The 13194-nt window shown below is 28.3% G+C and overlaps 1 protein-coding gene across 1 annotated transcript; it reads left to right on the top strand.

The window, feature by feature from the left end:
* The first annotated feature begins 4873 nt into the window (after positions 1-4873).
* On the top strand, positions 4874-8655 carry LOC115725503 (DUF21 domain-containing protein At2g14520). The gene is made up of 11 exons (XM_030655049.2): positions 4874-5371; positions 6025-6101; positions 6186-6269; positions 6594-6707; positions 6798-6884; positions 7087-7226; positions 7319-7406; positions 7547-7620; positions 7742-7866; positions 7962-8230; positions 8327-8655. The coding sequence occupies exons 1-11, from the start codon at positions 5194-5196 to the stop codon at positions 8369-8371; spliced, it is 1281 nt and encodes a 426-aa protein (XP_030510909.1). The 5' UTR covers positions 4874-5193; the 3' UTR covers positions 8372-8655.
* Positions 8656-13194: the final 4539 nt, after the last annotated feature.

The raw sequence follows: 13194 nt of genomic DNA, 5'->3' as shown, positions 1-13194 counted from the left end.
TAAAAATAATTTTTTATAACTAAAATATTTTCTCTTAAATATATATAAAGGAAAGCATATTTTTTTTCTTCCTATTTTATTTTATTTTATGACACATTCTTTTATTTTCTTTGAAAAATACACTACACATACAAACTAAAAGTCCCACATCATTTAAAAATCGGTTAGATGTTATCCATGTAGGTTATAAGTAGTAGCTTTATTATTTTACTTTCTTTTATCTAAAAAATATTATTTTTTTATAGGTGATTGATTAATGTCTTACCCAATAAATTTTGTTTATATATTTTTTGTATAAGTAGTTATTTATTTTCTAATAATTAGCTACTTAAAATATGAATTTTAAAATAAAAAATATTCATAAATTAAAATTTATTTTTCAAGGATTATAACGATTGCGCTAGGTACATGATATTTATAATGATCGTGTGATTGCACAACCAATTTTATAAAGTACTTATCATTTTAATTATCGCAAGATAATAAAACAAATAAATTTTTTATTGTGGAAATAATTAGTCATATGTATCATGATCTTCCTCTTTATCACTACGATTTAAGGTATAAATTTCACATTCACAAAATTTATTAAAATCAATCCTCTAATCTAAACATTTTGATTGGAAAAACTCTATCATCACTAATAGGCAAAAATAGGTAATGTTATGACGGCTCCTTTTGTAGCTATTACATTTACCTTTGTGGAGAAAATATTCAAACGACACCACAAAACAAAATATAAAAACTTTAATAAAAAATAGTTAAACTATACATTTATTTTTATTAAGCAAAAAAAGTCTAGATAGTCTTTTAAAAATAACTACATCATCAGATACAAGATCAGTTTATTAAATTTAAAAACGGTTAACTTTTTCATTTATTTTATTATAAAAGTTCCTGTAATTTCTTTGTTAATTTTACAATCTTTAATATTTCTCATAAAATCACTGTCTTTCTATATATTTTAAAAATAGTAAATTATATTTATAATTTCAATACTATTACTTTGTTTATATAACAACACACATTAAAATATTATATTTATATAACTCAGTATAATTACAATATATATATAAAGATTACAAAAATTAGACAACACCGCGCGAAGCGCGGCTTAGTTCCCTAGTTTTATATAATTAACATTTTATCAAATCAATAACATATTTTTATTAACTAGTTGTAACTTGCAAGTTACTTCAAGAATCATAATTTGTAAATAATATATATAATTACAAGAAGAATTTTAGGTAGAGCATTGGTTTTAATGTTACCACAAAAGGATGTTATTTTCAGTATGAGGAGAAATTATAACTATTTATATATATATATATACATATATATAATATATATCTTTATATATAATGGGACTTAATTTAACAAAATATTTTAAGAATATAAAAATATTATGTTAAATTTAACAATATTAGTAGAGTTAGTTTTATAAATATATATAAATATAAATATTATTTATTTTAAATTAATTTAAACATATATAAATATTAATATTATTTATTTTAGATTAATCGAACTTATACTAATTTTAAATTAATTGAAATATATAAATATTAATATATTATTTGTAATTTTATTATTAGTTTTTAATATTGAGAGTATGTTCAATTTTAATATTCTTAACTATTATATTTATATTTTTCAAAATTTTTAAAACTTTAAATATTACTTTTTAAAAAAAATTAAAAAATTAATAAGTAATTTTTTTTAATTTATAAAATTCAATTTGTTATTTGAAAATAATTTTTTTTATATATTGTAACTAATTATTTTAAATTTTATTTTTTTTTACAATGTCAAAAAAAAAATTATTTTTATTACTATAAATTATTTAAAAAAAATTAAAATATATAATATGCATGTTATAATTACAATATACAATATTACTACAAAAGTTTAGATTATAATTTATCTAAGCATCAAAAATAACCAAAATTAAAAACGCTATTACAGTATAAACAAAGGAATATTTACATCAAAAATATAAAAACTCAACAATATTACATCAATACCTTCACACGGCCCCTACTACTTTTTTACTTTTTATAGTGTTTTATTTACACAAATACCACTCACACACTCCATTAGCATGCATGATGTTATTTGACAAGTTTTACACTCAATTTATTTTTCCTCCCTTTTTATCATCATTTTATTTTTATTTTTAGTTTCTTTTTTATTTTTTATTTTCATTTTTTATTTGAAAATTTCTCCCACGATCAAAAATCTCTTTTCATCCAAAAAAACTGATATCATTCATTGTCTTTAATTTTCTTCCTCCATCAACTGCCAATATTTTTTCTTCTTTTCTTTTTATTTTTAATTTTATTTCAGTTTTTAATTTTTAATTTTTAATTTTATTTCAGTTTTTAATTTTTAATTTTTAATTTTATTTTCAGTTTTTATTTTTTAATTTTTTTTCCATAACAATTCTTCTTTTGTTTTTATTTTTAATTTTTAATTGTAAAGCTAGTTTCTTATATATTGTTGCTTAGGTCTAGGATTGACTTCTATCAATCAATCCATCATTTCACTCTCTTTTTTTCTTCTTTTCTTTTTCTTTTTAATTTTATTTCGAGTTTTTAATTTTAAATTTTTAATTTTATTTCAGTTTTTAATTTTTAATTTTTTTACATAACAATTCTTCTTTTCTTTTTATTTTTAATTTTTAATTGTAAAGCTAGTTTCTTATATATTCTTACGAAGAAACGGACCTTGATAACATATGGAGCGACTGTGTAGAGAATAAAGCCAGAAAGAGTATAGAAATCATTGTGCTTCTTATGTATGTTTGCTCAACAAATAATGCAGAGATTTCATTGTCAACGTTTCTGGGAAAAAAGCTAATGTTGGTGCTGATGTTCGAACCGAGGTTTGTTTTCGGTTTCTTTTTGGTTTTCTCCCATATTTGAAATTTTACACCTTCTATATGTATTTTTTAATATGTTTTTTATCTAGTTGTTTCCTGTCCATTTTTATATCATCAATGGGTAACAATGAGATTTATCATGGATGTTGATGTTCAAAGAGTTTTTCCTGTATTTTAGTTTGTATACAGTTGTTTTGTAGTTTTATTATAGTTTTGCTACTTGCATATGTTATTTCACTATAAAAATAATATGCAACTATTTGCACAAAACTTACTATGTATAACTACTATTTTTTAGTCCCCATCAAATTAAATTCTTGCATAATATATAAACTATCATAAAACGATAATGCAACTATAAGGCAACTATTTGCACTTGCATACAGTTGTTTTGTAGTTTTATTATAGTTTTGCTACTGGCATATGTTATTTCACTATAAAATTAATATGCAACTATTTGCACAAAACTTACTATGTATAACTACTATTTCTTAGTCCCCATCAAATTAAATTCTTGCATAATATATAAACTATCATAAAACGATAATGCAACTATAAGGCAACCAAAACAAAAAATAAATCAAAATGTAACTGTATATAACGTAGATGTATTATTCATGAGGTTTTTTTAAAAAATTTCACATCATACATTGTTTTGAATTTGGTGGGAGGTCCAGATCTGTTTGTTACAGATCTACATTTCATGAATTTGGATTTCGATATTAGGGGGAGTTGTTTTGATCGAATAAAACAGAAAACAAATGTGTAATTTCAGTTTCTTCACAGTTTTTCTGATTTTTTTTTTCGTCATTTTCAGTTTAGATCATTGCAGGTATTTTTTTTTCCAGTTGTTTTTGCCAGAATTAATAGTTGTATTTTTCTTGTTTTGGTTTCATTTTAGTTGTTTTGCGGTTTTGAAACGAGCGCGTATTTTCATCTTCATGGTTCGCTCTGTACAGCTGAAGGCTTAGTGCATGTGGTATTTTTGTAAATATTTGTATATGGACTGTATAAATGTTTAATGGGCCGGCCCAAAGTATTTTTGTAATTTTTTTTCCTTTTTTGTATTTTTTTGTTTTTTTCCCATAAACAAAAGGGATATCCATTCTTAAAATTTATATAAATCCTTAACTTTTACTTTTGTATTCTTAAAAAGAAAAAGAAAAAAAAACTTTTAGTATTTGTATTGGGAATCACTATAGGTCACTCTACTCTTATCTTATTATCGTTAATTGAAATTGAAATTAAATAATACTATAGTGCATGCCGCTTCATATTTATTTATTTCTATTAATTATGAGTGTATAGCACAAAATACCAACTTACTCAATTTATTAATTATGAGTGTATAGCACAAGAAGTGATACATTATTAGGGGTGTAATTGAATCCTATATATATATTTAATTTAAAGTCATTATATAAATTCGAATTTTAAATGATTGAATGTAATAATTTTTATGTAATATTGTTAACTATTTATAAAGAAAATTGTTATTGAGTATTAGAAGTGTTTAGTATTTTTAATAAGTGTCACTACACGATTGATTAATAATATTCTCTTTAAAATTATTTTATATGGAACCTGATACTTAATTATACTAATAGAGGTATGATACCGAAGAAGATTTTAGACACTAATAGTGTCTTTTTAGCAATTCTCATTCGTAAAATGCCTAGGCACACTGATAGTGTGAAATCTAATAGCAACCGGGAACTGCTAAAAGGTATCAATGTCTCAGTGATGTCTAACACTGTCTTCGTTGTTATATTACTTTGGTATAATTAATATTGTCATATTACTATTAGTATAATTAAGTATCGTATCTAAAAATTTAAAGTAATAACCTTTAAAGAATATTACTAACCAATAATAAAAAGCTACCTCTGGCTGGTGACATGTGCAAGTGACATGGTGAATAGCAATCATCTTTATTAAACTTAATAATTAATACAAATATTAATTTTAATTTAAAGTTAATAAGAGTACCTGAAATTGATGTTGTATACGCATACATACACGTATAAAATCTCTGTATATCTCTTCTGTATCTCTCTCTCTCTCTCTCTCCAAGTCTCACATAACCGTTGTCGTCATCATCGTCATCCTCACGCTGTAAAGCTTTGTCCTTTATATCTCTCTTTCCCTCTCTCTCTGACACGAAAAAATTGGGTTGGGAAACAGAGAGGGGAGGTGAGCAATGGAGGTGGTGGGGCTCCCGGAATTGCTTTATTAGCTTGTCTCAGTTGAAACTTTTCAGGGGCTTTTGTCTTTGAATTTCTTGTGGGGTTTTTACAAGAAAGTTGACATCAATGGCGGTGGAATATCAGTGTTGTGAAACTGGGTTTTTCATTCATATAGTGGTGATCGTTCTCTTGGTGGTGTTTGCTGGTATGATGTCTGGGCTCACCTTGGGCCTCATGTCTCTCAGCCTTGTCGATCTCGAAGTCTTGGCTAAGTCTGGTACGCCCAAGGACCGCATATATGCAGGTAATTTCCATATTCGTTTTCTTCATCTATTTTTTTTTAATGATTCTCTGTTTGGTTTCTCGGAAAATATTATGAAGTGAAGGAAACAGAAAAGGGGTAATTTGTATTTAAGTAAATGGTAGCTTCATTATGATGTCGGACTTTTGGTACTTTTAATAATTAAATAAGAAGAACTTTAAGCTAACTTGTTTTTAATTATATGGTTCAAGTGTTTGACCATTATAGAAAGTGTTTAATGCAAGTTTATTCATTTTGTTTCTCCATATGGGCTACAGATTAGAGGATTATTGATTCTGTTTTTGAATGATTATTATTGTGTTATTTGACCAATCAAAATCCATATGTTTGATGAGCCAAGTTCCCTTAATGAATTCTTTTTCAATTTCTTATGCCTATGAAAACTAGCTTTGTCTACAGAAAGAAAGTAGATGACTGTATTGGGCTTGAACAAGGTTGCTAGTTGCCAATCATTTGTTACCTTTTAGTGATTTGTTGTTTCTAGTTTATTACTGACTTGTATGGCTATTGTATAGCCATTAGAAAATCAAATTGAATCTTGTTGTTGTTGTCTCTCTTAGTCTTAGTATTGTGTTACATGAATGTGCAAAGTTGTTGCTCTTGCTCATAATGAATTCTTGACCTTAATGTTGCAGCAAAGATATTACCAGTCGTCAAAAATCAACATTTACTGCTTTGCACACTACTAATTTGCAATGCAGCTGCCATGGAGGTACATTTACTAACACTTTTCCGCTATCTGTAATGTTTGGAAATGACTTCAAAGGTTCTAAATGGCTGTTCAACCTGTTGTCAGGCACTTCCTATTTTTCTGGATGGTCTCGTCACGGCCTGGGGTGCTATTCTAATCTCAGTTACATTGATTCTCCTGTTTGGTGAGGTGAGTGATGAGTATACATTTATTTTGCAACTATAGGAGAAGATGACAAGGTAGCTAGAAACTTGAATTCTTTTGATTATAAGCTTCTTGGTGTATGGTGCTTGCATGATATCGATAAGAAGTTTTTATAGCTGCTGATTGTAGATTGGCCTAGTTAAACTAAATGGTAGATTCAAGACACTGGCATAGTTTATGCAAAGTACTAGAGAATTTAGGATTATTTAATTCTTTCCTATTTACTTTTCCATGCTTTTTCTATCCATTGTCATTGGCTGTGGTTATGTGTGTCTGAGATTCGAGTATTTCATGTACTTGTGTGATCAGATTATACCGCAATCAATTTGTTCTCGATATGGTTTGGCCATTGGTGCTACAGTAGCCCCAGTTGTCCGAGTTCTTGTTTGGATCTGCTTCCCAGTGGCATATCCAATTAGCAAGGTAGCTAGTTTCTTCCTGTTATGTTAATCTATATAAAGTGATACAATCAAATGAACAAGTCCCATTGGTTTCTCTACTTGTATTTCCCAGCTTTTAGACTATCTGCTGGGACATCGACATGTTGCTCTATTTCGCAGGGCTGAGTTGAAAACACTTGTTGATTTGCATGGCAATGAGGTGTGTACAATTTCTTTCGATCTTTTAAAACTTCCACATCATAACCTACGTCATTATCGTTTCACCATTTTACCAGTTGAAGTTTGATTGTTTAACTGTTTAGTCGACTTATTTTAATTGTACAACTTATTAGATGCATATTGAGGGAAATCTAACAGTCTTTCCATTACATCTAACTTTTGATACTATGTCATGTTTTAAGGCTGGAAAAGGTGGAGAATTGACACATGATGAGACAACGATTATTGCTGGAGCCCTCGAGCTCTCTGAGAAAACAGCCGGTGATGCTATGACACCTATATCTGATACTTTTGCTATTGACATTAATTCCAAGCTTGACCGGTATGATATTGTTCATAACATACATTAGAAAATTGTCCTATTTTAATTGTCCAATTGTCTTATGAGCTAGACTAACACTTGTTGCTACACAGGAATTTGATGAGTTTGATATTGGGAAAAGGCCACAGTAGAGTGCCTGTTTATTACGAGGAACCTACGAACATAATTGGACTTGTACTGGTAATTTCTTTTCGAACTTCTGTTACTCATGAATGAAGGTTCAAGTCTTATTTCGAATCCCACTAGAAAAATTCCAAATTATATTAGGTTTATTCTTTATATTTTCATGATGTCTTCTCATCTGTTCATTTGCAATTTAGGTAAAAAATTTGTTAACAATTCACCCAGAAGATGAGGTTCCTGTGAAGAATGTCACTATACGTCGGATTCCAAGGCATGTATTGTTGATGGAATTGCATTCGTGTAACTCAAGTAGATTCGTAAAATGTTTGTAGAATTACATGATATGCATGTAACACGAAACATGAATCTGATTTTCTGCACCTTTCTTACAGGGTCCCCGAAACTCTGCCATTGTATGACATATTGAACGAGTTTCAAAAAGGTCATAGTCACATGGCTGTTGTTGTAAGAAATCGTAGCAAGATCACAGAGGAATCTCCTGGGAAACCTGCTGACCGTAAAAAACCAGCTTCCTTTATAATGCTTGTATTTTCTTTGTCTTACAATAATAATTGGTTGGTTCTCATGTTCTCTCTCTCTGTCTCCAAATAGATTCAGCAAAAGATGTAAGTGTCGACATTGATTCCGAAAGGCCTCCTCTAGAGAAGGTGTTAAAGAGCAAGCGATCGCTCCAGAAGTGGAAGAGCTTTCCCAACAGTGGAAATAATTCATATAGGAGTGGATCTAGGAGCAAGAAGTGGGCAAAAGACATGTACTCAGATATACTGGAAATAGATGGCAATCCACTCCCTAAGCTTCCTGAAGAGGAAGAAGCTGTTGGCATTATAACAATGGAGGATGTCATTGAAGAGCTCTTACAGGTAAATAGAAACCACTCAACCATATTACCTAATTTGTTTTCTCCCACACTTTCCCATTCATGGGTTATACCTACATTATATTTCTGCTTTATGTAGGAGGAGATCTTTGATGAAACCGATCATCATTTCGAGGACTCATGACGTTGGCCTCTGAATGAATGTGAGTACATATTATGACGAAAAACAGAATTGTTGTATTTGTTTTGGCCACTAGAGAGGTAGTCCGGAATCGTACTTGAACTATATTGATAGCCCTTTTGGGGGTTGAGAAGTGAAAACACAAATACATATTATAAACTCTAGTGCAGTTATTATCTATAGTAAAGCTACCAAAGAAAACAATCTTTCTAGGTAACATGTAAGAAAGGATTGTGTAGTGTATTTCAGAGTGTTTTAGAGTGAAATGTTTACTTATGTTTCTTCTCTTTCCACATTGCCATCACTGGTGCCTAAATTGTGCTTATTATATTCTTGCTTGCTTCTTTTCTCCTCCTTTCACCTCTATTTATTGTTTTATTAGTTCTTTGGTAATTTATCATCATTAAATTTCTCATTTTTATTCTAGAAGAAAAATTACCACAATAAAAAAAAAGTTTAACATGAATAAGCTGCTGAGGCTAAAAGATGCTGGTACAGTTTGGAGTCTTTTCAATTCTCCATTATTTTTCTTTTTAATGAAGAATTGAAAATAGGGATCTCTATAATGTACTTTTGTTTATGTATTGTTTATAATTAGAGCATTGCTATTGGGCACCAGTAGTGTCTAACATCTTCTATAAGTGTTATCTTGTATCTTGTAATTGGTTAGTGATATTCCCTAAAATTTATTTTCTTAAATTATATGGAATCTGTTATTTAATACACCATAGTGTTATCACACTAAGGAAGGTGTTAGGCACTGGTGGTACTCTTTAGCAATTATAATTATTCCCACATTTCTCGAAAAAAAAAAAAAAAAAAAAAAAAAAAACCTAAACTCTTTGTTACAATTCAACACTATTTATAAATGTAAATTCACTTTAACAAGTAATTTGATTTTAAAAAGTTAGAACTAGTTCATGGATTATGGCATATGTTGGTCTTGGAGCTAAAATAGAAGTAGATTTTGTTCTCATCTCAACTTTTCAAAATATCGTGAATTGTTCCGTTTTGAGTTTTATTGAGAATATTATATTAAAGAGAAATTTGCGACTAAATCTATTTATGTTTCATATTTTATACACTTAACCTTTTTTTTTTTGTTGGTAAAACTACTTAAGTTCACTTCTAGTTGCAAATCCACTATTTCTTCTATTTTACTCTCTTAAATGTCTATGTGGCCAATCCTAATCACTATATTATCTTCTATGACAAATATAATATCCATGGCAAACAAAAAAAATAAATATAATAAATTATAAAAAAATAAAACTTTAATAATAAAAAATTCCTTTTTTTTTTATTTTATAATTTATTATATTTAATTTTATTTGCCATGTGGATATTATATTTGTCATGTAGGATAATATAGTGATTAGGATTGGCCACATAGACATTTAAGAGAGTAAAATAGAAGAAAATAGTGGATTTGCAACTAGAAGTGAACTTAAGGTAGTTTTACCACTAAAAAAAAGGGATTAAGTGTATAAAATATAAAACATAAAGGAGTTTGTTCGCAAATTTCTCCATGTTAAAAAACTATTAGAATGAGCAACAAAAATTCAATTTTTAAGTTAAAGTTTAATTAGATGTTTTGGGTTATAAATATGACTTATAGTTCGATGAGTGGGACTTTTCATGAAGGTTTAGAGACCTAAAATCATAGAATCAAGAGAATCACAAGCAAGAAAAATGATTGCACTCCACCATTTATGGGACATTGTTTTATGGTTTCTAACTATCTATAGAGTAGACTTTAATTTAGAGTTTTTTTTCTTTTTTTTTTTTTTTTGAGGGGAAACTTTAATTTAGAGGTTAAGGGCAATTTCAAAGCCAAAGCTGTAAACATAACTTTTAGGTTTAAATAATACTCCTTGAATTTATAGTTCCAATTATCAAATTGTTTAATGTTTTGATCATTATTTTAAACTTATTTAGATAGCTATTAACAACTTGGAATTTTTATTCAACTGGTAGTTTAGAAGTTTAGGATTTAAGTGATATAATTGTAATTAAGGATCATAGTAAGTTCCATTTAGATTTAGGCCCAACAGAATAAGCCACCCCTCCACGGGCTGCTTTAGAGAAGAGTAACGTACAAAAATACTAATTTTTGGCTCAATTTTTACAAAAATACTGTCACACGGCGAAAATTACTTTTATACTGTCTTGGCCAATTTTTTTGTTCTTTTATACTGTAAACAAAAAAAAAAATGAGACTTCCATCTTCCACACCCACGGACAGAACCACCACAGGAACACTAGAACAATCGGAAAACAACCATTAATTCTGAGATTGAGAAAAAAAAAAGTGAGATCAACGTCAAATAAATAATCATGGTAAAATAACTGTAAAACAACACTAAAACAAATCAAACAAAAGAAAGAAAAACATGATTAAAAAAATTAAAAAATGTTCTGTCAATACCTAATGCAATAACAGTTATATTTGCAAGTCCAACCTTAAAAAATCAAAGAAAAAAACTACTAAATTACACAAAAACAAATGTAAAACAATAAGCAGATATAACCACTTAGAAAAACATAAGAACCACACACATCAAAACTTTTTTCTAGTGAGCTCATCAAATGTATTTTTAGGAGAACCAAAATAGAAAAATAACCACAAAATAACCATAGAGAAGGAAGAAGAAATGTATTTTATAGCCTCCATCTTTTACACCCACTGATAGAACCACCTCAGTTCACGAGAACACCCAGAAAACAATCATTAATTCTAGCAAGATGGAGCAAGAACAGTGAAATCGACGTTAAAAAAATAAATTATGGAAAACAACCGTAAAAAAACACTAAAACAAATAAAAAAAACTAAAAAATAAACACACTACGTATACTGCAGTATGAAACTTATAAAAATACATAGTAAAAAAGTAAATTCTACCATGTGGCAATATTTTTGTAAAAAAAATAACAAAAGTCAATATACCATGTGAATTTTTCTAAGAGAACTCAAAGCCCAAATTCTAGAATAGGTCTTAGATAAGTAACAATTTCATGAAACTTACATATATATACTAAAATAGAGTAAAATTTACCAAAATACTGTGATATATGGAAATTTACATTTATCCTGTCCTAGGCTAAATTTTTTTATATATATATAAATATTATGTCTAGGCCAAAACGAAGGAACCCTGATCATTCTCAAAAGATGGAATACCACCGATTAAAATATTCAATAATGCAAGTCTTTTCTTTTACATGCAACTAAAGATCAAATAAATTGATTTTACCGCATATCCTGTTGGATTTTGCAATCCTAATGCTATGATCAAATTACTCAATTGCTGGCACTCAAAACAATTGGCAGTAAACACACAGAATATAAAAACAGAGCATTAGTTCTTAACCAAGGAATGAATGAATGCTTTCTTTGTTGATGATTGAAAGTGTGTAGATTATGTGCATTGTACAATGTTAAACCTATTTATAGACATAGGCTAATTAAGACAATAAGGAAAGGGCACTTAAGTTAGTTAGGATAACTAACTTAACTGTCACTGTTCAAAGTAAGCAAGTACTTGTGCATAACATAGAATATGGAGTTAACTAAAAAAAATGCTAAAAAACACTAGTGGTGTCAAGTACGCTCTACGTGTCAATATCGCTATTGGTCTAGTTAAGTATTGAGTCCCATATAGTTTTATATAATAGTTTTTAGTAGGGGTGTTCATCCGATCAAATCCGCATTTTTTTTGTCAAACAACATCCAATCCGCACTAAGTGCAGATTTCATATTTTGGATCCAATCCGATCCGCATAAGAGTTTAAATCCAATCCAATCCAATCCGCAATAGTGCGGATTGGATCGGTTATTTTGGATCGGTTATTTTTTTTTAATAATAAATTATTTAATATTTCATAGAAAAAAAAATTTAAAAAAAGACTATTGTTTCTTAATCTCCAATAATAATCTATTTCCATCTCTATTTATATATAAATTAAACAAATATACATATATATCAATATATGTATACTTATCTTTAGATTTACACTAAAATATATATGTATCTATTACTAAAATAAATAAGTTAGCATATATATATTTAAACTTTATGTGTATGTGTCTATGTGAATAAGAATTATTTTTCTTGTGTTTTTTATTATAAAATAAATAAAATGCACCAACTCAATATATTACTAAAAAAGATTAAGAAATTAGAAGTTTGTATCTTCTTTTAATTAATATATATTATATATTATAATTTTTTAAAAATATATATAATTAAGTGCGGATTGGATTAGATCGGTTACTTTTTGAGGTCAAACAACATCCAATCCGCAGAAGTGCGGATTTTAGATTTTTCAATCCAATCCAATCCGCACAAGTGCGGATATCCGCATTTTACGGATTGGATTGGATTGGATCGTGCGGATTGGATTGGATCAGATACTTTGTGAACACCTCTAGTTTTTAGGGAGTATTGCTAGCCAATCGCAAGGTGACACATCTTAAAGGTGCTAGGCACCACTGGTGCCCAATAACAATGCTCGTCAACTAACTATAAAACCTACAAATCTCCACCTTGACTTCAATTGTATCTAAGAACTTAACACACCATCATTCTATGATCTCCAAGAGATTGAGACAATATTGAAACTTGTCTCTTAGTAAAGCTTTAGTGAGCATGTCTCATGGATTATCTGTATATTTTTCTTTTTTCATATTTAGAGTTATGCGTTTATTTTATTTGTACCAATTATTAATATTTTTGTCATTTCTCTTTTTTTATAACCTCAAATTTGTGTTTTTTTTTCCCAAAATTTTTTACTCTATTTTTACTTTTAAAATATTTTTTAAGTTT

Source organism: Cannabis sativa, chromosome 6 (assembly GCF_029168945.1).
Source record: "Cannabis sativa cultivar Pink pepper isolate KNU-18-1 chromosome 6, ASM2916894v1, whole genome shotgun sequence".
NCBI classification, from domain to species: domain Eukaryota; kingdom Viridiplantae; phylum Streptophyta; class Magnoliopsida; order Rosales; family Cannabaceae; genus Cannabis; species Cannabis sativa.
The sequence above is the reverse complement of the archived record's forward strand: the minus strand, read 5'-3'. Positions and strand labels throughout refer to the sequence as shown.

Coding starts and splice junctions, on each gene's coding strand:
- LOC115725503 (XM_030655049.2), top strand. CDS start 5,194: ATGGCGGTGGAATATCAGTGTTGTGAAACTGGGTTTTTCATTCATATA. Junction 6,885..7,086: donor TTGATTTGCATGGCAATGAG/GTGTGTACAATT, acceptor TCATGTTTTAAG/GCTGGAAAAGGTGGAGAATT. Junction 7,621..7,741: donor ACTATACGTCGGATTCCAAG/GCATGTATTGTT, acceptor CCTTTCTTACAG/GGTCCCCGAAACTCTGCCAT.